Here is a 25,188-nt window from a genome sequence, read left to right on the forward strand (position 1 = left end):
TAACATTTGTCTCTACCTATCGAAACACTTTCGATTTTGCAGACGGTATAGCTGAGTTTACGAGTTGCAGACTGCGAGGGTTAATTAGCGGAGGACTTCGAAGATATGCGAGTCTCCTGCTCTTATGTGAACGACTTGGTGCATGCAACGCCTGCAGCGTACCAGTGTTGAGATGATATGAAGCACCTCAAATGAATGGCATTTTTGTTCTCTTGGAGTGGAAGTGTTTCTCTGAAAGCTACAGGCATAATTTCTGGCGACAGAGGGGGGAACCCACTGGTGTTGCTGCAAGATCGTCAGTCGAGATAGCTGCAGAACGCCGCCTCGCAAGGAGTACTAATATTGATCCAGATCACTCTAGCTTGTATCCTTTTATTTTCCGGCGCACTTGCAAATGAGCGATGCAAGTACGACGACCGTGGCTGAGGGTGGGCGTGATGTTGGTGGTGTCTCTGGCATCTTCAGTTCTACGTCGACAGCCGGCTCACCGGAGCTATCAAAGGGAGATTCTTTGCCTTCGGTCAACACCGAAGGTACGGGAAGTATCAAGAATGTAGCAGTTCCTGCGTCATCAAATTCACCCATGCCCAATTTGGTCCCAGGTCTTGAGGCTGTCTTACGCCGCAACCTGCGTGGAGGCCCTACAGTTCTATCTAGCCTAAAGACAGATATCCGAACATCCAACCCAGCATGCTCAATGCTTCTAGGAGACGCTGACTTCTGTGTAAAGCCTGACAGGCCAGATGGTGTGCAGGATACTCTTGGACTAACTGTTCTCGACGAATCCGCGGTGCTCCCTACAGACGATGGTGCGCCTCTTCTAGGACTCCGAACATGCCTGCCATCAATTGGTGATAATCAAGTGGAAGGCAGTCCAAGCTTGACTGACAGAGTTGAAAACACGCAGGTGCTATCTCGGGATGTCGAGGCTTGGGTAACCTCAGTGAAGGCCCATCATGCGGGACTTGCTGCTACTGCAAAAGCGGCGGGACTGGACTCAACTTCCAGTGACGTGTTCGCCCACATTCAACGGCCGTTAGGTCTGCAAATAAATTGTGCGCTGCAAAAACAATTCTCATTCTGCATTTCTGAGCTACCCATGCTTCCCCTTAGCATCGAAGAGCTGGCAAGGCTTATTTGCTGGCTTGGTGGAGTGCCATCTACTCAGTCAATAAACTCACCACTTCCCGAACTTCTAGCCCTATTTACCCTTTGCTTCGAGGAAGTACCAACAGCGTCAGATACGGGTATCAACAAGCAGCTTGCGATTTCTTGACGAAAAGGAACTGTTTTCTGACTATCTAACGACTCGTTGTGCACATTTTGCCCAGATAACCTGTGCTTCTCTTAGTAGAATGCATGCGACATGTTTCAGGCTTTAGAAGCTGCTTTAGGTCCATCTTCATTCTAAATTGCTTGAGAACTGTGGGGTAAGCAGACGTCCGGATGCGCATACAAGAGTCGTTGCGCCGCTGCAACCGTGGAAGGGGAGGCAAGCATTTCTGTCTCTACCGTAGCATAGCAGTGTCTGTGAGACCTTTCCACTGGTGAATTTAGAGTCATCAAGGGACTTCTGTATTGTCCCTCAGGAGTTGTGTCGTACACATTTTTCGCAAACTCAATTTTTACCTCTGCAAGCAAGCCCTGCATTCACAGGGGCGCTTCATAATTTAAAAAAAACTTCGATACCTCATGTACAAGGCTTCAGCAGTCTATAGGATGGACTGGTTTAGCATACCGCTGCGTTATCCATCCACAGAGCCAAAGTTCAGTAGACAATGCAACGCAGTTTGCCGGAAGGCATTGCCACGTTTCATACAATTTGGGCCTGCCTGAAAATGCTAAGCTCTTATTTGACCGTCTTCCGGTGAATCTTTGAGACAAAATTTGACAAGGCTTAACTGGGCTTGAAAACAGTGGTCTTTTGTTGATCCGGATGCACTGAAGTGTACTGAGAGGAGACTTTAGCCTATGTGATACACCCCAGAAGACGCTCCCATTTTTTTAGGGAATGGGCCAGGTGTCTACACAGAGCGGGGATGCAAACGCCACCTATCAGTAGGCTACCTCTCTGAATTTTCAACGAGTCAGAATGCCACTCCCCCTACACCGTGATTCGCGCTGTTCCAGAGCGGTTGGAGGCATTTTGCCTGCGGGCAGTTTGGCACACAATTCCAACGTCCAGCCATGTGTAGAAACATGATTCCTACACAGAGTTGAGCTTTGGTGTGCGCTGTAGCAGTGAAAGAATAGAGGCACAGCTCCCTTTACGTGAAAACAATGATTGCCAAGCGCACTACTTCTTTTGCCCGTAAACGAGCTTGAAAATATAAAAAGGAGTTTTTCAAACTCTGAGACCACCGAAAGAATTTTAGCAGTCGCCGCAGTCACCGCAAGAATGGTAGGGCCACCTTGAAAAAAATGCTTGTGAAATACGTGGTAAACGCAACTCCACAACGGAGAACGTTTACAAACGCTTAGTCTAAACAAAATTTGACACGAACGACGTACTCGTTCTAGGATCCAACGTCTTGTAGCTTACCTAAAGTATTTTATACATGCGCAATGTGGGGAATAAAATGTCGGAAGGAAGCGTTCANGGCTCTAAACGAGTCGGCTTCTTGGTAACATGGACTTGCCTACCGAAGGTACCTCGATATTCTACTCTTTCGCAATCGTGAATGCTTCCTCTCGATCGCTTATTCCCTACGTTTCCCTGGACCTTCTCCTCTTCAATCAAATTATTGCAACTTGTTCAGGAGAAGCAGCAAGTCTTGAGCTGTCCGTGTCTACACTATTTTTCTGTCTCCTTTCCCAAACAACGGATTTCCTGGTCGAGGGGTAGGGATCCCCAGTACTGACTGTGCGTTTCTGGGTTTCACCAGCGCAGAGGCAAAATGCATACTTCAACCGGAGTTCTCATGTAAAACATGGGCTATGCTTTGGTAGACGAACACTTGTACTTATATTCAAGATAACTGTTCCTCTGAGAACTCCCGCGCATCTCAATGTCGATAGAGGGTGTATCACCAATGCCAGGCCATCATGGCCGCCCCAGTTACACAGCTTTGGAATGATCGCGAACATGGGAAAACAAGCACCCCAAAGACGTTATCAACATAAAAGGGCGGAGAAATATGGTTTGTAACTGCTTCATCCCCTCGTTCAGACCAGCTCACGTCGATAGGTGGACGGCTGGAGAATTTTCATAGCAGTCTCAGATGCACAACTCCCTCCCTCCGTCAGCAGGCACAGATATACTCACTCACCCCCCCTTTTAAAAGACTGGGTGTACTGTAGTGATTTTCCCAAGCAGCATATACTTTAATTAGGGAAAAATGAGAACCGCGTAATGGTGAGCACTCTTTCGACGGCCTCACCTTAGGAGCCGACATAGCGGGTATGTGGGACTCACGTGTACTTGCGTTTGCTTTTATAGGTCGCTGCTGGTTGGCGATGTGCCTAGGGCGGTGGGTCATCATGCACGAGCTGTATTTTTGTAGTGCTCGGCATTGCAGTAAACCCGGGATATTGGAAAAATATAACGCTCAACATCTTACGACAAAGGATTTAGATACGTGTAGATGGCCTTTTCTAAAATGTTGAACACGGACTGCTGGACCTCACGCCGCCTGAGGTTTGGTAGAACAAGCACCTGATGCAACAACGCGCTGTGCAAAGCTGGGCAAAGGCGTTCGGTTTTGACTGCCTAGAAAGCCCCTAACCGCAAGCTAACGAGTTTCACCTTCCCTAAGCGTCCTACTAGAGGTACTCAGTGAGCTTGAGGACTCCACAATTTATTTGTATGTCTTGCACCTCTGCCGAGACGCAGTGGGGGTCCCGTGTGGAGAAACCCGCAGCGGCCCGTCGCCTTCCGGACGGAGTACATTCCACTGCCCCTAGGCAAGGGAGGTGTCATGGCGACCTCAAAAGATCAGTTGTTCCAGCTGATACTACTGAGAGCATGCCTCAGATGAGCTATCGCATTCCAAAGCAGTCGTGGTACATATCAGAAACGTTTTCCCTGTGTTTTGCTTATCTGGTCCTTGAAATATGCCCATTTTTTAGCATGGTCTGTGCGAAGTTGGTACGTGCTTCTCTACCTGTGGGCAAGCTGGTTATGGAGTGTTCAACAATTATGTACAGGGTTAGGGGGCTTCGGTATGTTTGCATGTGGGGTTGCTTTTTCAACNGGAGTGTTCAACAATTATGTACAGGGTTAGGGGGCTTCGGTATGTTTGCATGTGGGGTTGCTTTTTCAACGCTACTTACAGCTAGGAGCGTTGAAACTCATGCCGGGAAACCTCCTCTCCCCAGGCGCCGCACCCTTGGGCCGCGCAAATGCTTCTCAGAAACTGTGATAGTAAGTTTTTAACTCCACTGTAGCTAGCTGTGGCCCTCGAAAAATATCGACGACTCTCGTTACACTACTCCTTCAGCGTTGACGCCATTTTACTGTATAAATTCTCCCGAGAAAAAATGCGTGAAATATCATCATGCGGATTGTAGATAGTCTCCCGCACTTGCAAAGGAAGTTTAAGCATTAAACTTCTTTAAAAGCTAATTGTTTGGGAGGCGCCTGCTGTGGTTCCGGAGTAGTTGGTGGTCCTCCCTCTACTAATGGGCAGTGCCGGGACGCCGCCAACAATGCTTCCAGTCCTGGCATGCTTTGGAGCTGGCCAGATCCTTGTTTCACTTGTGCTCTCATGTTGCACTCAGGTAGCGGCTTATAACATATTTTTGTTAGGTTGTGATGCACACATGAAAAGCCTGCCTCCAATCACAGCAAACCAAAGAAAGCACCTTGAATGATCAGTCGCCTCTCCGCTGACTCGGCAGCAGCGAATAGTAGCAGCATTGGCAGATGCCGCCTGCCCTTCCCCTCTATCAGTTTCCTTTTCGTCGCCTTTATTCGGGTTGCACGCCCTCATGTGCCTGTCTACCCGAGAAAGGGTGGGGGCAGAGAGGCAAACGCATATGTAGAATTTGGTACGCGTACGTCTACTTGAGTGAAGTATAGCTGCGGAGGGCAAAGAAAGCGTTTAATAGTACTCTACAGCGTTAGTTGCATGTGTGAAAGGGATTCGTTATGCTGGCATATACAGATAGTTGTGAACAAGTCCTCCCTGATGGCAGACAAGCTACAGCTCACCCATGGAACGCGGCGCAATTCTGAGCTGCGCTACCCATGCTGGCGCTTACAGTCGCTGCTATTCACTTGAGAGAGGCCTGCCAGTATTGCGAAGGAATAGTTTAGCGCAGAAACCTACTGGATGCTTGGTACCGTGGGCGTTTCGGTGAGCGTGGGAAGAACCAAGTTGCACGTGTTGAAAGTGGCTGCTGAACGTCGTTTGTCGCAGTTTCCTACTTGACTTTCTCGTGCTTTCCTCCTGTATTCCCACGCTTCTGCAAGTTGCGCATTGACGCTGGCGGGTTCGGGTATTCGGGCTAGCTTCCAACAGCCAGGTCCAACGTGGGATCAATGAACGGTGTTTTGGTGTAGAGCAGGGATTCTGGAGAGTAAGGGGTCGGAGAATGGGCTATTTTACTGTAAACCCATTCCGAAGACGGAATGGAATCAAGCTACTTTGGTAAATTATTGTAAAGCGAGCTTCCGGTCTTACTGAAGGACCAAGATGAGCTCCAATGAAGCCCAAGTCTTGATGCAAGAGTTCCCCCCCCAAAGCATCTGACCTCTTTCCCCTGTCCCCAGGCATCTTTGGCCTTGAGCTGAGGGCCTTGGGGACGCGGGGAGGAGACAGCCTAAGAGGAGTGGCAGCGCACCTCGCTGCGGCTAGCGATGCAAGCCAGTCTCACGTCTGCATACCAGGAAGCTTCAACGAAACCTCCTTTACTGCAGCCTTTACCTCTGTAAACGTTTATCTAGTGTTTAGATTTGCTGGCAAGCAACGTACTGAAGGCCAAGTGAATGTTCGTATGCTAACTACAGGATTATCTGTGTGCGTGTGTGTGTGTATGTGTGTGTGCGTGCGTGCGTGTGTGTGTGTGTGTGTGTGTGTGTGTGTGTGTGTGTGTGTGTGTGTGTGTGTGTGTGTGTGTGTGTTTGTGCTTTGACTCTGTTTCCCGGTGGCCGGTCGTCTGGTTCCCAGTCCACGAGTAAGGCTTGCAGGACAATCGAAACGCAACTGCTTTTCCCTGCCACACGGGCTTACGGCAGGCAGCCGCATCAGCAAAACTCCCTTTTAGGCACCGTTTGAAGACGTTTGAAACTGCGTTTACTTCTAGGGATGCAATCTCTTTGCATCCACACGCATGCATGCGGAGTTTAAATATCAGGCCTGGCATCTCATGCCGAGGCTGCGCAAGACGGCGATCCGGTAATCGGCACCTTTTGGCGAAAATGCCATAGGTTTTGCGAAATTTGGTGGCGTAGAAAAGCTAATCACGGCTGCCAGAAGATGATGAGCAACGAGTAACAAGTCTGGCGTGAGAAGCCATGGGGAAAGGGTGATAACCTTTACAGGGGGCCCAAATAGGAAAGGGGCAGCAGCCCGTTAAGGATATGCAGTAAGGCTCTTGTCAATTGTTTGATGGTAACTTGGCACTGGACAATATTGGAAGAATATCGGAGCCAAGCGTTGACGGAAATCAACTTAGATCCCACATGCTGAAAGTGTGCAGAAACAGAGTACCTGCGAAGCCTCTTTAACTGTTTACCCTCAAGCCTACAGGCCTACGTGTGGCTCTTAGAAACAGTGGCGGAGGTGACGATACTCAGGTTGTCCACCTGTTGTAGCCTCATCTGTGCTATTCTCTGCGATACTGTTGGTGCTGTCGCTGCGGGCAGTTTTCCTTCTGGCTGTTTCGGATGCCTCAGAAAAGATGCCATAGCATTGACATCGGCGCAGCGGCTCCAGCTGCTTTTGACGGGGATAGGTCCATTTGCTCTTTTGGAGTCAAGGGTAGCCTGTTGTAGCAGGAGATAGATAAACGAACTCCCACTGTCTATTATTGTGCGTGGAGTAATACTCCGTCATCCTGTGCTGTTCTGTGAGTGCCCAAATAGAATGACACATGCATCAATAATGCTGATGGAATTCCTAGGTTGGACGTTTATCATATAATTATATTTACCTGAGCCAGTTTCTTTAGCGAAGTGTCGAAATTGCATGACATCTTCTTATTCTGGATCCATACTCTACAGAATTTAAAGTCAAGCGCCAAGTCATAGTTGTTGCCAACTGTATCCAACAAAAAGCACAGAGTTTAAGCTGGTGCATAAGGAAAACAAAAGGAGAAGAATCGCGAAGTAAACAGATTCGAAACCAGTACAAGCAAGCAGTACTTGCTGCCCGTTGCAGCAACCGATGTTGAAATGCACAACTGGGCGTTCCCCTTAGATGAATTAGTGCCATACAAGGCAGTAATTAAGTAGTCAAGGCAGGACGGGGGATTTTGCTCTAGTTTGCTTACTTAACTGTGGTATGGCAGAGAAGAATGCTCGCAATGCCGATGCCACTACGGCGGTTTCCAGAAAGCATGCCGCTCCAATAGGAACTGGGTTCAAAAATCTTTTGACGCAATTAGTAAGCGGTAGTCATGCAGGTACATACACAGTCAGCAAAGAAATCCATTAACGGCGAGATTTAGAACAGTTTGTTAAGAAATGTATATTCTAATAAGCAGAACACTGTGCTGGCATAGGTCTACGCTGCCTGTCTGAAGTCCTACAACGTACGGTACCAAGCACATAGGGACGATAAGCAAGACACAGTTATTGTTATCCTACAGATTGGGGCATTTTCGCAGGCCTCACTTCATGTTTTTTGTCTGGAAAATTGAACCTTTGCTGTGGTTCTTCTCCAGCATATTGGTACTAGGCTGTCGGTGAACCTCAGCAGCAAGCTCGGCGGCCATCACGAAACGAGGCTCCACAGCTTCTGCCTCCTTGCCTACGTGGTTTAGCTCAGGTATGACGGGGGGTAGTTTGTGCACAGTTCTCTCAAAAGTAAACGAACCTGAAAAAGGATGAGCTCCGCCAATCTAAGCTATCTTTGGAAATAACTTTCAGAGGCTCTGTGCAACACTTGTACTGCTGAACTCTCACCGCTAGTCTAGTGAAAATTCAATGCAAGTGTGTGGTGCGAAGTTTGAAAAAAAAAGTTACAGTTCGTTAAAGTGAGCACGTGCTCACGGATTTCATGTCATTATGGTAGAAGCGACCATCGAAGTTAAAATAAGAGCTCACCAAAACCTTTTGCAGTTACTCCGTTGCCTTGCTGGAGCTGTTGTTTGATCCAGTCACACATGCAGTCCCAAACCAGCAGAAGCTGGCTCCTTGGGTCGAGAGGCAACAAGTCTGGGTCAGTGCGTTCTGCTCGCAGGTAGGTATTATTTGCGATGGAGTATCCTCAGGGCTTTGTAAGGGTAATTCAAGCTTGTTTAGCATAACAATCGGTCCGTTATTAGAAACAGATTGAGTAAATTTGTGCATGCGCACTCTTCAATATAGGGTAAATATGCTTCGTCGTACCCTGGGTAAAATTGTGAGGGCCAGGATATGCGCTGGGAACGTCCAGAATGTGCTCCGCAACGCCGGAAACTGAATCGCAGTCGCTGGTGTTGTCAGTAATACAATCGAAAAACCTACTAACTGGAATAATACAGCAGTCTGGCTGTTAAGAGAGACAGTGGACTTCGCTGCTTACTTAGGACTGGCGCCATGATAAGCTCAAGGTTTCTGGGGAAAGCAAGAATGAAGTGCGAGAACGCTCCCGCAGAACTCTTCTCCAGTTACTTTGCGTTGAAGTCTTGCAGTACCTGTCCTTTGATCCCCCCAACTTGCCAGGTAAACCGGCTACACGCCAGCTTACCATATAATCACAAGCTTCTTGCGTATAGGGATCTGGTATTTGCATAACACACATTAAAGGACTATTTGTCCTCATGCAGCGATATTTGGCGGAGCCCTGTCCCTTCGGTGGGACGGGCGCTCGAAGATCTCATTTATCGTATATATATATATATATATATATATATATATATATATATATATATATATATATATATATATATATATATCACAGAGAGATTCCCTTTCAATACGTGCTAAATGCCTGCATGGTTTTCAACAGAGCTACCGTTCTGTTCCAGCACTCAGATGCATCCTGCAGGCAGCTAGTCAAACTATGCATTCCGTGACGATTACTATATTTGAGCCCATCTAAATTAACATGTTGGACAGTATAGTGAATTAAGGAATTACGGAGACTGAGATGTTTGCAGTTGAAGCGTTTCTGTCCCTGAGAAGACAGCTTTTGCATGATTCTGAGCAGCATGGTGACCCATAAGACTCCTTCGCATGGAATACGCTTGTTGCATGTTACCGAAGAAACTCTCATTTAATTAGGAGATGAGGAAACCGCCTAAGAAGATATTTGCAGATGAAAAGCGTGGGCTCTTACTAACGAAAGTAGGCTGGAGCCTCGCTCTGCCCGCTATACGCCGGAAGTCGCGGGTCAACACATAATTGTTCTTAACGGGGAGCTCGCTTTTGAAGTAGTAGCAAGTTAAAAAGTTCTGTATATTGGCGACACCAAAGCTTTTGAAGTCACGAAGGTTCTTGCAGCCTGTTTAAAATACGTATCTCTTTTTAAATTCAGTGTCTGTTGAGTGCATGCATCTGTCTTCTAGCCCCATGGCCAGTGCATGCATCTGGCGGGCAGCCCCAGGTTCCATGCAAGAAGCAGGAGAAACATGTGTCTTGAAGGAAAAGGGAAGGCAACCGAAATGGGCTATTGCCAATGGCGCATTTTTCCTGTTGCTACTGAGTACCGTCTAGAAGTTGTTCTCTGCTCACCAGGAGTCTTGTTCTTGGTATTGATGGAGGACAAGAGCTCCTTCTTAGAACACCTTTTTTGGCACGGTTGATCCTCCGGCGGCATACAGTGTTTTAACAACTTCAAATTAATCCGAGGGTTACGTCCCCCCCAAAAGGGCGCCTCATCCGATGTTGGCCTTCGGAGGGCGTCTTCATGAGTTTTGATTTGCCAATTGCAGTAAATCACTCTGCAGGGCCTTGACTATTTTAAAAGAAGGGTCTTGCAGAGTTGCATGCCTTTGCCAGTCCGAACGATTCTTCATTGAGGAGGCGTCTTCCCTGAAGATGTTCGCCAACGCGTTACAGTCGGGATTCATATCCATTCTTTACAGCATCGGGTCCTTCTATGCAATTTCACAATGCAGATGCCTCCACAAAATTCGGTCAATATCGAACAGGAACTTAAGTGAAATTAGTTTGAATAAGTAGCTAATATGAGCAGTAAACTGGCGAGCATCTTAGACTTACACGAAAACGAATGATTGGCAGTGATTATCCTGTTCAATATAGTAGAGACTTTTTCATGAAGGAGACACGTTTTCGAGAGCTACTGCAGTTGTAAGAAATAAAAGAGTCAGCAGTTTGAGTCAGGGTAATTCTACCTGCGCATTTTGAAGACCCACAAAAAAGTGCCTGATACACGAGACATACCGTTAAACTAATTGGAAACAACTGTAGGCTACGGAGCATCAAGAGCACACGGGCGTTTGAGCCTTTCCTAGAGCATCTCCTAAAAAAGGAGAAAAGGAATGACCCTTCTTTCAGCGAGTGCTTCTTTTGCAGGTCGCAGCCCCTGCAGCTGTGGGACAAAGCTGTCCAAAATGGCCACATTAAGAGGGTGACCGACGAAGAAATTCAGTCCTTTGTAATTGAAATCCTTGGTGCAAATGTGTCAACGACCTACATCACGTGCCCCCTAAACAGAATATCACTGGGAATCAAGCTGCCTATTCTCGTCATGATTGTCAAAAATGTGAGCCTTGCATATTTTAAAGGTAGTTCCAGGTTATTCGACTTTGTAACAACTCAGGATTTTATTAGGTGTACCAATGCACGCCCCCATACCATTACAATTCCAGCGAAAACCAAGCTTACCTCAGTGCGTTGTATAGTTGAATTGCATACAAATGACACCCCAAGCACATCTTTATTAACGGGATATCTTCAGAACGCTCGTAGCAGCTATATTCCTGTAGACAAGAGAAAATATGCTAATAGAAAAGCAACTGCCACTGGAGCAATGAAATTTAATCACTGAATGACCCATAGGCCTCTTTCTGCCTCAGATGAAAAAATATTTTACTTTCGAAGTACAGGTTCTTGACGACCAAAATGTCCGCAGACGATTTCGGGCATCAAACTACCAAGTGGGTTACGACACGCCGAAGCATTGAATTCTGAACTCACGTAGCTGAACCGAGCTTATCCAGTTCTTGCAGGCGTTCGAAGTAGTCATAGCTGAGCGACTACGAGCAAACCGGATATGACTACGTTGGAGCAAATTTGCAGTCAACGCGTACTAGGACTTGTGAGTTTCTGTGTACAGAGTGCAACAAGAGTCCAGCCCTTCGTATGCACAATGCCGCTACGACTAGATGAAGGGTGGAATCAGGTGCAATTCAACCTGGCAGACTTTACAAGGAGGGCATATGGGACGAACTTCGTGGAATGCATCAAAATGCAGCTGCATGCCAACTGCCGAGTCAGAAGAATATTTTTCTCGGATAAACTGTATGCTGAGGATGAGCTTCCCCCAGAGTACAAGCTTTTTATTCCAAACGGCCGGCAGTGACTTGGATGCTTACCAAATGATGTAAGGAAAAGAAAATGCCTAGAGCGCTTATACAACACGCGAAATAGTTGCTTTGCCAGCTATCACAAGTGAGAAGACTGAAGCCGGCTGCTTCCCACCGGAAAACCTAATTCTTGTAAAAAATCCCGAAGGCTCCACTCGGCATGCACGAAAATTGTGCGGATCCGTAAAGTGCATTCCAAGAAGCAGCGTTGAGAGAGCGTCCGAGCATGATCTAACTCTAGAAGAAGCAGCATGAGCGCTTTGGAGGAAATACCAGCTTGTGGGGAGAGTATGCGCTGCAGTTTGACGCTGGCTTTCGGCGTCCGCAAGCAGCGCTGGCTCGATCAGCACCGAGCGATGGGCAAACCGTCGAAGCGTACCCCAGGCCGCCTGTGTGGATTCGTGGCGAAACCTTATTATTTGCTCGTAACCGGGTTGAAACGGATACCCTTCGTATCTACTCTGGCTCCGCATAAGTGGAGGGACACCGCATATGACATTTACACTACTCTTTGCGGGATACGAGAAGCTTGCCGTAGCGAGCTAGCGGTTCCCGGCTCATGGCGATCCTTCATGCAGTTGACACTCGCACAGATGCACTCTAACGCGCTTGCCGTTACTGGCCCCAGATATATTTAGCTTTCTGTGACCATATCATGAAATATGTCGACGCCTATACGCCCAGCAGAAAGCACCCTAAATTCTCATCAGATCGTGCAACCTTCAGAACACCCCAAAGTTTGCAGCGCTATCGCCCCCGTTTAACTGTAGTTGGGCTGCTGCCACCTCACAGCTTAATTGATAAGCGCAGAAAAAGTATGCTCATTTGCTGTAGTGACTACCATATATATGGCCACTACTGCCTAGTTAGTGGTGCTAGTAAGATATCAACCTGTTGCACAGTTGTGCATCGCAAGGGTTGCCCACGGAATTGGGAATCGGCGAGATTTTCGGAGAAATTAGCTCTCCGATTTCTATTCAAGTCATTTGTTTGAAAACCTAGTTTAGTTTATCGTCATCAATTGTGTGTAATCCTAAGATGGTCGCCGCTGCACCTGACAGTGTGTCGATACTACAGATGGATCTAGCACTGTTTACCTACATCTCCTGGAGTTCCAGAGGCACGGTTTGTCTCCCAGCAACAGAGTAAAATGCCGTTAGTGCTGCATAACCGCATAATGCCAACATACCGCGTAAAACGTTTCGCCATGTGCCCAGAGAGTCGTGAGCGGTTGCTCTACCGGCCTTCCGTGAGACAGGCTGTGGCTTTCTCAGAACTGTCATGCAGGCCGTGAACACCTCTAAGAATCTAATGGATGGATGGCCGACATAATACCCACTTTTACACAGCAACGCGTTCCCAACGTTATCTGACGAAGCGAGCCACTACTTAGTCAAAGACATATTGTCTCCTGATACAGTGGATGTAGTGAATATTCACTGCATTCACGGCAAGATTGCCAACTGGCAGTTTACCGTGTTCACTGAGCAGGGTTAAGAATGCTTAAACATGGAATTGATGTGAATTGTTATTTACTGAGTAAGTACTTAATGAATGCGTTGGTCACTGTTTACCAAAAAGCGGTGTGATGTTTCGACTAGATAAAAGGGTAGCTGGAACTAAGTATAGCAAGATATTGCAACTTGCCGAGCCATCCTTTGTCTCAGCCTGAGCAACTCCCCTTCAGAAGGCCAGACCAAGGGGATTTTGGGGTCGTACGGATCATAGGGCCCTCGGAACTTGATCGCACCTTCCTCAATGGATGCATCTGCCCAAATATTCTACATAAGGCGAATTCGGAATTGGGAACGCACTTGGCCCTTCATAAAGTGAACACATTTCCTCTCAGGGAAAACAGCCACAGGACAAAATTTTTGAAAGCTCAATCGGGGGGTAAGGGCAAAAGCGACCCTTGGCGTAGACGTATGAAGAGCTATACTCAGTTTACTATTTTGAAATAACACCACTAAATTTTGCTAGAGGCAAGGAAACGTACAAACATCCCCAGTCGCTAGTTTTCTGTATTCGTTTTGACGATCAGTGCAAGCTCATTGAAAAATGTACAGCCGCCTTTAGTGAGGCAACAATTCCGGCTTGTATTTCAAATGTATGGCACCTGGACGTTTTGTAAACGCTATAAGGAAGGGCTCTATGTGTTGGTCTTCGTGATCGACTGTCTGCATGCATCGGAATTATGAACGGAAACTGCACCGTAAGGTTGGGTTCAAGACCCTCGTGCAATTTGGGGTGCCCATCCTCAGCTATCCTAGCGTCCATTTTCTCGTGCTTCTCAGCGGTAACAAGAGTCCTGTATCTTGTTGGAGGGTGTTTGCGAGTTGAACTAGATTGAACAAGTTTAAGAATTCCCAGTAAGCAGCTGACGTCCTGTCCAGTCACTAGACTCACTGAACCCGGCGGCCCAGGGGCCGGGGGTGGGGCAAGAGCCAGGTGCCAGAGATGAGTTGTTGTATCGCACCTCTTCCCGATTGGTGTTGCAAGACAACCCCGCATACGTGCACAACCAAGTCTTCTTTCGTGCAGACGATTGTTGAAGAGTTACTTGGTCTTCGATAGCTAGCCTGTACGCAAGTAACTTCACGCAGACCATGCTAAAACGCCCGTTCACTAGCACTCGTACAACTGTGCAGCGCGGAAACCAAATTTCTGCAGGGTCTTGCCTGCGCTCGGTGGGTCTCTTTCTTCCTCTTGCAGTTCCTGGCACCCGGATCAGCTTTGATTTCCTGCAAGTTAGCGCACAGCCTCGGTTTTTACTGACCCCACCTACTCTCTAACACCGTGTGCTGAGCGTGAGGTTCGTACGCAGTGACTCTCCGCACTCTGGACATCTGTTTATATTTCGCGTATCCATGCTAGCATGCAGAGAAAAGCTTTGCCCCTCCGTAGCGAAGTGAAAGAGACAGCCGAGACGTATTCGGAATTATATTATCCTGTTCTCAAACGACCATTTTGTCCTGCTCAAATTCGGTTAAAAGTCGAAGCAAGATAACACAAACCAAACCTCCCCGAACTTCCGTCACGAGTTGAGACACCCCGTTGGCGTAGGGGAGTAAGTAGCTGAGCAAGTAGCGTCGTCCAAGTTTTGAGGGAAGGCCAAAGGGCTGGCTCACAGACGTGCCGAAGACAGCTTCTGTATTTAACATGATGTAACGCGTCTCAGTCGGCAGTAAAGACTGTAACCTCCAGTTAGGATTTATAGTTCGAAAATCTTTGAACAAACACGTAGATCTTCTTAGTAGATCTTCTGGGGGATTTCGAACTGATCGAAGCGAACTTCGATCTAATAAGCTTTCGACTTCTTTGGTTCAAGCCACTATGAAACAAACCAGCCAATTGTTGTAGTTGTCGAACTCTGGGAGCTGACAAATATGCGAAACTGCGTTATTGGACGATGTATTGCATCCCAGAGATAGCTTTCTCACTAATAAGCGCGACCATTATATGAGTACACCGTGAGGCCTCCTTAAAACCTGAATTGCATGCATATCTGTCGGTTATATTTGCGCAGACCAGGCGCCGACTGATCCCCCCAGAAACGTTACGCTGGGGAGTGTACTCATCAGCAGTTGCGGTCGTACGAGGTAGGATGAAGCAAACTATGTTTCGTTTTTCATCGGCCTGCATTTGCCAATTCGTGGCCCGTAAATGGCAGACAAAAAATCCCACGCAGAAGCGTCCCTTCTCGCACGACGCCCCTAACAGACGATTTTTACTCTGTTTCTGCATTGCATACGGAACAATATCTCCCATATCTGTTTGGAATCGAAGGTAGACCATTTTGTGGCGATACAGATGCTTGCCGAACAAGTTGAGATAAGGGTTAGATAAGGGTTATCTGAGGCCATCAGCGTCCAATCACTTGGAGACTATCCCGGGATGGTAGGGTACCGAGAGCAGGAAAGTGAGGTTTTTGCAGTAGATACGCTAGTACAGATACGTAGATACGACTGCTGAGGGGCAAATTGCCAGAATAGCGGCAACCAAGTTAGAGCAACTAGGGGGAGTATTCGACTGCGTTGATCAGAAGTTCAAGCTTGCCATACTTGGCACACAGTAAATTACAGTGACAAGATAGCATTCGAGACGCTGTGACGCAGATTGTCCACGGCAACTGCAATGCCCACTACGGAATACTCTCGAGAGCCATAATTCAAATAGTCGACCACCGTCAGGACGAAGATGAACAAACTGGAAAAAGTAAAGCCAGTGGAAGTCGGAATACATCGAGCGAACCTTTTAGACGAGTTGGAAGCCGGTACCTGTCTCGACAGTGCGCTCAAGCAAAAAGGTTTCTGTGAGGTACGATAACTCAGCGGCATTTAGCGGGCGAAATTTAGAGCTAAATAAGCAATCGGAGTGCAATATGGCAACGGTGATGAGAAGAAGTTCCTACATAATCTAAAAATTAGAGGACGGCAAAGAATGGGGCAATGCAGAATCACGCGGAGTGCAGCTTTGACACTGGAGAGACAGTAAGACAACTTAAAGTATAGTGCGCGACACAGGGAGCACGTATATTACAGCCTGTACTGTGCTGCGGAACGACGGCGTGAGTGCTGTCTTGCATGAGCTATGCATTCTTAAAATAGTGCTTCGGATAAGCGTTCTACAGTCAGAAATATTGGCGAATTAGAGAGTCGGTCTCAAGAGGTTTCCTCTCACTTTAGATGCAAATGCTGCCGACCCTGCTGGAATTGGAAAGGGCTTGAAGAGGCAAAGGCGCCAAGTGTCGCGAAAAGAGACAACTCACAATGTACGTATGGAACAAACAATATAGCTGCGTAAAATTTACAGAAAGAAGTGTGTTTTTATAGGAGACCCCACGCATGAGCTCAAAAGGGCTGCGACGAGCAGGTGCACCCGGACGCCACCGGGGGGAGTCAGCCGGGAAGCCTGAGATTACCGGCGAGTTCAAATACCAGGGAGAGCCAATAGAGTAAGCCCTTGTTACCGGAGTTTTTCAGCCAATCCAGTTTTTAGAAAGGCCTTGGGAGCTGTATTGCTTCACTATTCTTGCGTAATACTTGGCCTGACGACTCGTGTCGTATAAAGGAGCATAGTGATCAATGCGGGGAAAATGCCTTTCCCCCCATCGGGGACCGCAGGAATACATCAGTTCATATTTATGGACGACGACTGAAAGCTGGCGAGCTCATACGTAGTAGTGTTCAAGCACCCCAGCGTCACTGTCTTGAGAGCTACAGTGGCGGCCGGCTGGGCCAATAAAGACCAAAAGCTGCTTTTTATATACATATACGGCGCACGGAGAACAGAATGAAACTCGACAATATGAACAAGTACAATATACTTTACAGCAACGTGGACTGCTCCGGCTCCACTCAATTTCTGGTGCTGCGAAAGCCCTACCAGAAATCATTTTTTGTTGGCTTGCCCCTTCCCTTCTGTAGGGGTGGTAACAATGTCAGCGCCTGCTCACGTAAGGAGGGTCACCAAATCAGAAGTGATGATCCGTACGCGAACGCGTGCGTCTGTTCATTGTTGTATATTCAACACCCGTTCGTTTGGGGGGCTCAAGATACGTTGGAGGATTTTCCAGGGGAACAGTTTGCAATACTGCCCTACCCTTTGGGAGGGTCCCTGCACTCTTTGTTATTTCGGTGTCGGCAAAGGAGGGAATACCTTGCCGAAGCACAGGCATGCTTTTTCTTTTGCCAGGCAGTGGCGGCAGTGGACGCTCTCCACACGCGCGGTGTTTTCCACGGGAACATTAGCTCGAAACAGCTTTTATTCATGGACCAAGCGAGAAGCCGCCTGAAGTTGTCATTGCTTGAAATAAAGGCACGCTCTTATGCTACGACTACCTACCAAGGCACCTCGGTACGCATGAATAATGCTCTTGCCACACCTGCCGACAAACAGGGTGAGGCGCGTGCTGACGTCAGAGCGCTTGGGCGGCTTTTATACGAATTATGTTGCCTTGAACCACCGCAGTACACGTGCTGCGTAGCGACTCGCGCCTCGCAATACCACATTGCAGAACAGGTAAATGGGAGAAGCTTGCGGAGCCAAACAAGCCGGGGCACCGTCTCTCGGGAAACGCCGGGCTTTAAACCGGAAAGTATAATGCACCGGCAACAGCTATACCCTCCGATTTCTCAGCGTTATCGGCCTGAAGTAGCACAGCTTGTGCACTTATTGCTCTTGGGGGAAGCGCACACACTTCCAACCGCTGCAGAGATTTTGGAACTGCCGTTTCTCGAGGCTTCACGTAAAGCGGTCACAGTGCAGCTATATATGTTCTCTCAAAATCAAGACGGTAGTACTATGGCAGTATGCGACTACGAGCCTCCAAGACTTCCACGGCACAGCAAGTCCGCTTTGCTGCAAGTGGATGCAGATACCGTTGAGAATGTGCAGCCGCTTTAACCTTCAACGCTCTGCAGCTGTAGGCGAAAATACATGTCCATATAAGTGGATATTCTACGTTTTTGCTAGGGAGACGGATCCACCGCCCAAAGTGCTGAATTCGACAAGGGCGTCGCTAACAGGCGAAGCAAAAGCTCGTTTTCGAGTCACCGCTTCCAGCGTATGCGAAGAGAACAAGCAGGGAAAGGGCAATGAAAACACAAAGCCCACCTCAACTGCACCAAGATGGAGTGATAACGTGCACTGCGGTGACCAGGTTTTCAAAAGAGGATTAAATCCCAGCGTTGGGAAGGTAAGAGGAGCGTCGACAGCTGCGAGCTTCCCTGCGAGAGGAAGTGCCGAAGGCACGGGATCGCTAGCGTCTGCTTTCTTTCAGGCTTCCAGTGGTGCTCAATCAAGTGCCCGCCCATTTGAAAATGTTACAGCGACTCCAGAAGATAAGCAGAACCTTCTAAGTTGCGTACCAAAAGGCGAAGAAAACCTTATATCTCATGGAATACAGAGAGATCCCGAATACTTTAGCTCTTTAGATGACACGTCTGCGGCTGTGGGCGACAAGAAGATGGACCAGCAGCGGGAGCTGAACGCGCATATGTTTGGAGAAGCTGCAGTGCATGCTGTGCTGACTGCGAGAAAACTTCGAAGAAAACAGGAAAATGCNGAAAGGGAGAGCCAGCTAGCCAAGATTCGTATCGAGTATGCTAAAGAGAGAAAGACTGTTGAAGATTCCGTCAGAAACCGGCTTCTGCAGGAAAACAGCGCGAGGCTACCCATGCATATCTCAGATGAGCAAGAAATGCTGACAGCGAGAGCACCCATTCCCACTAGCGATACCGCAGTAAGGCCCTAGTATAGATGAAATTCCCACCATTTTTTTAGTCAGCTGCAGATGCTGTGCCTGTGAAATCCTGTATGTGACCTCCGTTTTCATTATGCGCGCTGCAGACGAGAGTTTAACTTAGCATGATCATGCGAACCGAGAGAACTTCCTGCAGATGCACTTTGCTTCCTGAGCGCGAAATATCCTCGTTTGCGCTGCATGCGCTGTGCAGTGTACGTGTTGCTGCCTCAGTCCACGCAGCTGCTACTGCGGCCCCGCTCTTAGATCGCCGCCTCTTACGGCAGGCATTGATGCCGCAGCTGCCGCAGCGTCTGCTGCAGCCGAGTTCAGTGCAACAACGCTTCCGGATACGGTGCGCCAACGTGTTAAAAACTTTTAGACGAATATTGCAGCGTTATTGCATTGACAGTAATCGCATAAAAGAGAATGCACTCATAGCTTCTCTCACTGCATCCAGATATCACTTCTACCTGTAATTAGTTGGCCAAAAAGTTTCGCGACTCTCTTGAAGTAATCTGCGGAAATTAAACCGATGTCATTGCTTGCAGTCTCCAAAGATACAAGGAGTGGGTCACCAATACTGCCAAACTATGTATTGTGCAGCACATCAGGTGAACATGTGGGAGGGAGTGAACTGCTTCAGGAAGCAATAGTGACGTCTGCATACAGAGGCTTGTGTGAAAACCGGTTATGGAGCGCGTAGGCCCCTTATCTTATTCACGCAAAACAACAGTACTCTCCAGATAACTTCCACTGCAGCCGCCTGGAGCACGACTCCGGAGGAGGTCGATTAGACGGGCCTTCGCTTGGAGTCGCCCAAAAGCTAAAGTCTGAGATAGATTGCGTGAAGACCGATCAACTTCAGGTGCGGTTCAAAGGGAAATAATACCAAAGATTGGGGTATGACATCTTTGTGCCAACAACCACTGAAGGCTGCATTTAGGGCACCTAATGCCTCTAGTACGGTGGGGGCAGGTGTAGGAAGCTTCAGCGATGTTTTCCGAGCCTAGTCCCTCCATCAATCGAGATGTTATGTATATATATTGCCGCACATTGCTTGTGACAAGGCGCAGTTGGGGACAAATAAAAGTGAGAATGTTCAGCAAATATACTGGGGCTCCACAGCAAGTTCAAAGAAAGGTTCGTTCATCCCTTTCCTGCAAAATTCTTACCACTCACTAGTTGCGAAAGACTGGGAAAACAAGAGCGGCAGCAGCACACTGCAAGTTTCTAGACAATCCTGTGCAGATTCATTCGTTTTTGATGTAGCTGAAAGAGGTTCGATAGAGGAGACCCTCAGCCTTTCGCCAGAGCGCATTACCCCTCTCCTAACGAAGAAGGAGAGGCTGGAAATGACCGCGCAGGATCTGTCTAAAAAATGCGGGCTATGCGAGGAAGAACAAGACGCCAGCGTGCAAGATGATGCCACAGACTATTCCTTTGCTAATTGCACTCTGGCTAATGAGGTTGTCGGGCAACAACAACTGCGCGTTCTGCCGTTTGCCTCGTGGGAATCCATAGAGTCTAATCGATGCTTCACGAGTAAGAGAGCTTCACGGTCGGACATCATAGGCGTTCCTTCGTCTGATTTAACAGGGCTATCCACCCTTCAGCGACACAGCACGCTATGGGCATCTGAGCAGCAGCCAGCTCTCCACGTTCTCGTAGGGCTGCGAGATCACAACACATGCTGCAGCTGTACCGAAGAATCCCAACTTTTGCCTGTCGCCCACTTCGGTCTTTCTTCCACCGGCTGCTCCAATTAGCACTCCGAAACCTTGAAGTGCGTACAGAAAGCCATGACAATATCGAACCGACTTACGGTTATCAAGCTGCTAGGTTTTTGATCCTGCATTTCTGATGCTTCTAGCGAATGCCAAGCTGTATAGGAAAATGTGTGAAAAAACCCTTACAGCAGGCCAGCTAGAGGGACTTTGGAGCTTTAGTGATCATAGGCCCGTCGGAACTTCGCACTTTCGTCAATTGATGCGCACAAGCAATGCCCGCAGCTATGCGTCTTCTGCCCTCAACGATAAGACAAAGCACGCAAAAGCCCAACTGTGAGACCTGATAAGGATCCAAGTTACCTCACACGATAGGGTGTTGTGAATCCATAACACTTGAACTACTGCTCGCCCAGGAAGCTGATGATGTGTGGGCTGAGTCCTCATTCCCTCACATGCTATGCCGATGTTTGTTCATGATAACAAAGAATATTACACTTTAGTATAATATCTGCAGTAAGCATGACATATTAATAGGCTATCCCTCTGAGAGACTGCTACGGGGCGCATCCTTCGAACCCCAGTGCCGAATATAACGAGACGGCAGGCAAATGTTGACTCACATCCTCAACTAGACTCTCCTGTGCTACGGAGACTCAGATGATTCAGCAAAATAACGAAGATAACAATGCTTAAAGGATGTTTCTTCTCTTATTTTAGTCTCAGACTTGTTCTGTTTGCAACCCCACTAGACCCGGCCTTAAGGGTTGGGAGGAGACGGCCTGAGATGTTGCGACACCTTTTGCACCAAATCTCATGTCAGCCTCTCCCATAGTCATAACAATGCGCCTCTGTGTAAACAATATCAAATAAATTCATCAACAAAACATTCATCAATAAACATGAATCGGCACTCACGCACATTCCCATTGTTCAATCGACCCTCACTCTAGCACAACGAGCACGGCAGTCTTTTCCGTGGCTATAGTGAGTATTCACTATACCAGGTCAGGGACTGAAAGCGGATATCACTGTTTTCTGGAAACTCGTATCTTAAGTATTTTGACTCTCGTGCACCTCGCAGCTGTCCCCAGATAAGACCGAGGACTCTCGTAATAAGCTGCTTTTGGGGAGTCTTATTTTTGGGTAAACGGACTCTACGGCAGCTCTTCGCAGTTGTTTTCTGAGACTGAGCACTCCCGTTGGGAGCACGCTACGGAGGGAAGACAACTGTAGTGTTGACACGTTTTTACACTCCACGTGACGCATAGAGCCCTTTTATGTGAAACAACGCAACTACAAAGCGAATATTTGGTGTTTTAGAGTTGTCATCTTGCTGAGATAGCATCAGTCCAACAGCATCGGTTGTTAAAAAGTAGGGTATGTCGAAATGTCAGAGAGTGCGAGCACCGGGTATCTTGTCAGGTGTCTGATGAAGCTCTTGGCGGTTGCATCTTCACTGTCTGTCCATGTAAACTGCCCTGCCCTTCCTTCTTATATAGACAGCTAGATGGGCGGCAATGAGAGCGAACTTGCGTATGGAGTTCTTCATTCTCTGTCCATACTGCCATGTCCGTCCTTTTTATACAGACAGTTAGAGGGGCTGCAATGCGAGCGGATTTGGGTATAGAGTTTCGGCACAAGACTTTGAAACATCTGAACGTCCTTGCGAGTGTGCAGTGCAACGTGACCACGTCCAATTTTCGCCATATCTGGTCCAATTCCCGTTACACACCGATGAAAGCTCAAGACACTAACTGTTCCGATGAAAATTGACACTTTGTAGCCTCTGTAAACCTTGCATTTGCACATACCAGCTGCAGAGGGCGCTGCAGGTGCTGGATGTGCTCCTGCACATTCTGGCTGAGCGCATGCGCATGATGCACGCATATAACCATTCATCTCACATTGAACACCCCTCAAACACCGGGACTACACTCTCTCTGCGGTTGGGCAGTACACTCTAGAGCTTCTCTGCGTCTCCGTCAAAACGTTGCTTCTAGAAACTCAACGAGGCGACATATATCCACACCACTGCACACCCGACACCCCAGCGACCTACCCCTTGCTTACCTCCCTCACTGCACGCACAGCACGACCACTAGTCTATGCATATATTAATTAACTAGTACCAAGCAGAATTTTTTTCTGCAACGAAAAAATCGTTGAGGACAGCGTGGTACTACACGAAAACCGCTGCGAAACGGTACACGCGCAACGCTATGCAGACTGAGACTTGTCCACAGTGGAAAACCGGTCATTCAGCTCCTTATCGAACTCTCACAAAAAGCAACATTATTACCAAACTCTGGCCATTTATCATAACTCGAGCATGCATTCGTAATTTTATCTGCCTTGCCAGTTCGTGGTAGGGGTGGCAGACTGCAGGGCTGGCCGAGCTCACGCCACGAGCCCTTGCAGTGACACCCTGTTTGCTTATCGCTGCTTGCTGGTGCGTCAAAGTGATACATCTTGCACTCTAATGCTTTTTTGGTTCGCATCTACTTCTGTTGCCTGATTACTCTCTGCCGCTCTCTCCAGAGCACTACCCCAGTCGTGCAGCTTCCGGCTCTAGCGGCGCGGGTGTTACTGTTCAACGCTAACTGACCCATCCTCTTTGGTCAGTTTTTCTCAACTCTTTGAATTCCTTTTTGTCTTTAAAATGGACGGCGCTGGAAAAGTTGGAGGAAAGGTGGGAGGAAAGGTTGGCGGTAAAGTTGGTGGCATGGGCAAGGGTGGTAAGGGCAAGGCCGGAAGCGGGAAAGGCAAGAAAGCTCCTCTTTCTCGCGCTGCTCGCGCTGGTCTCCAGTTCCCAGTTGGTCGTGTTCATAGAATGCTGAAGAGCCGCATTTCCTCAGAAGGTGAGCAAGCTTTTCTTCATTACCCCCTCCCCCTCCCCCCCCCTCAGTTTTGATGTACCCATCGCCAGGCCCTGGTTGCGACGAGCAACCGGTGAATGGTCCGCCTTTTCTCTCCTCATTTAATGTTCTTTTTTTTGTTTTTATTTCGTCATGCTGGTGAGAAGCTGGGCAGAATATAACTAGTCTTACCGAGGGGGGGTATGGGGGGGGGGGGNGGGGGGGGGAGTTTGTTGTCGCGATTGATGCGGGGGTTTATACCGTGTCTGGACATCGATATGCATTGCTCATCTCGCGGCATGGTTGCCAATCCATTAACCAGCTCGAGGAATTGCGGTTCAACTGCAGAAATGTTCGACCTTTCTGCATGGGGGGGGTGGCCTCGCCGCAGTCAGCAGCGCAGACATAGGTGGACAGGCAGATGCAGCGGTGTAGTCCTGTCTTAGTATGCTACATGACCAGGGCATAATGTGATGTTTTACATTTGGGTCTAGTGTGTGTGTATGTGCGGGTGCGTGTACCTGTGTACTGATTGACGTGCCTTTAAATGCTGCTGGTGTTGCTGCATCTTCTTCAGATGTGTCATTATCATTAACGGGGGTAAATGCTTTTTGCGAACAGGTCGTGTTGGCTCAACTGCCGCCGTCTATGCCTCTGCCATATTGGAGTACCTCACAGCAGAGGTTCTTGAGTTGGCTGGAAATGCATCGAAAGATCTGAAAGTGAAGAGAATTACACCCCGTCACCTACAACTTGCGATTCGTGGTGAGATTCGGAAATGCCCCGATAGTCATCCGTGTGTTCTGTGCGAGCTGCTGAGTTAGGAGTTGCTGCTTTGCTGTATTATCTCTGCAGGTGACGAGGAGTTGGACACGCTGATTAAGGCTACGATTGCAGGCGGTGGTGTCATTCCGCACATCCACAGGTCGCTGATGACCAAAGGTCCCACTACGCAGCCTCTGAAGAAACCCAAGAAGCCAGAGCTCGAGTAGTTGACGCCAATTGCAGGATCAGTTTTCGGGCAGGCCGTAGAACNAAACCCAAGAAGCCAGAGCTCGAGTAGTTGACGCCAATTGCAGGATCAGTTTTCGGGCAGGCCGTAGAACAGCAGAAAACGCAGGCGTGCCCCCGACCAAATTAGTCTTGCTGAACATCAATTCAGTTCCAGACTTTGGGATATTTGCTAAGCTTTACAGGGAAACTTGCTAATTATTGTTAGTGTCCGTAGTGTTTTTCTAGATGAGAAAATACGGGACTAGTTCCGAATATTACTTACACTTCGAAGCACCCCAGGCCACAGGGACTGAGTTGACCGTTTTGTGTTTAGCACGGACGCAGTTGCATTTTTATGTGCACTTTTTTGAATAAAGACAGGCACGTGGGCGTAAGCCCATAGAACGAGGGCGGTCGAATGCAACTCGTACCCACTCATAGGCCGAAAGGCGGCGGTACGGATTGTGGCTGTGCCATGAGAGTCAATTGTTACAACCGTTATTGAGCTCAAGTAAGGGGATGCTACGTGCATTTTTTTTTGGTTGTGCGTATTTTCACAGCACTTGCGTTGTATAGTTCCGTCTGCCTTGATTGGGTGGTTCGAGACTCCACCTACTTGCTAGAGGCCAAAGCAGCTCGCTCCGTTCGTTGCCGCTATCGAATGCACGGAAGCAGAGGGGTGGACCGTGTCTGTTGCCATAGTTATATTGATGCGAAGATTAGCTCACGA

At 48.2% G+C, this 25,188-nt stretch overlaps 3 protein-coding genes across 3 annotated transcripts; all 3 read left to right on the plus strand.

The window, feature by feature from the left end:
- Positions 1–394: 394 nt before the first annotated feature.
- EMH_0057130 (uncharacterized protein) lies at positions 395–1,276 on the plus strand (the record flags this gene model as incomplete). Its single annotated transcript, XM_038022895.1, has 1 exon — positions 395–1,276. The coding sequence occupies one exon, from the start codon at positions 395–397 to the stop codon at positions 1,274–1,276; it is 882 nt and encodes a 293-aa protein (XP_037878749.1).
- A 16,731-nt stretch (positions 1,277–18,007) lies between these two features.
- Positions 18,008–18,892, plus strand: EMH_0057240 (uncharacterized protein; the record flags this gene model as incomplete). Its single annotated transcript, XM_038022896.1, is given in 2 exon segments — positions 18,008–18,700; positions 18,704–18,892. Coding segments are annotated over 2 exon segments (882 nt in total).
- A 4,377-nt stretch (positions 18,893–23,269) lies between these two features.
- Positions 23,270–24,457, plus strand: EMH_0057350 (histone H2A, putative; the record flags this gene model as incomplete). The annotated part of the gene is made up of 3 exons (XM_038022897.1): positions 23,270–23,468; positions 24,087–24,230; positions 24,321–24,457. 3 exons carry the CDS (start codon positions 23,270–23,272, stop codon positions 24,455–24,457), a joined length of 480 nt encoding a protein of 159 aa, XP_037878751.1.
- Positions 24,458–25,188: the final 731 nt, after the last annotated feature.

Source organism: Eimeria mitis, genomic scaffold (assembly GCF_000499745.2).
Source record: "Eimeria mitis Houghton genomic scaffold, Emh_scaff62, whole genome shotgun sequence".
Classification (NCBI taxonomy): Eukaryota; Apicomplexa; class Conoidasida; order Eucoccidiorida; family Eimeriidae; genus Eimeria; species Eimeria mitis.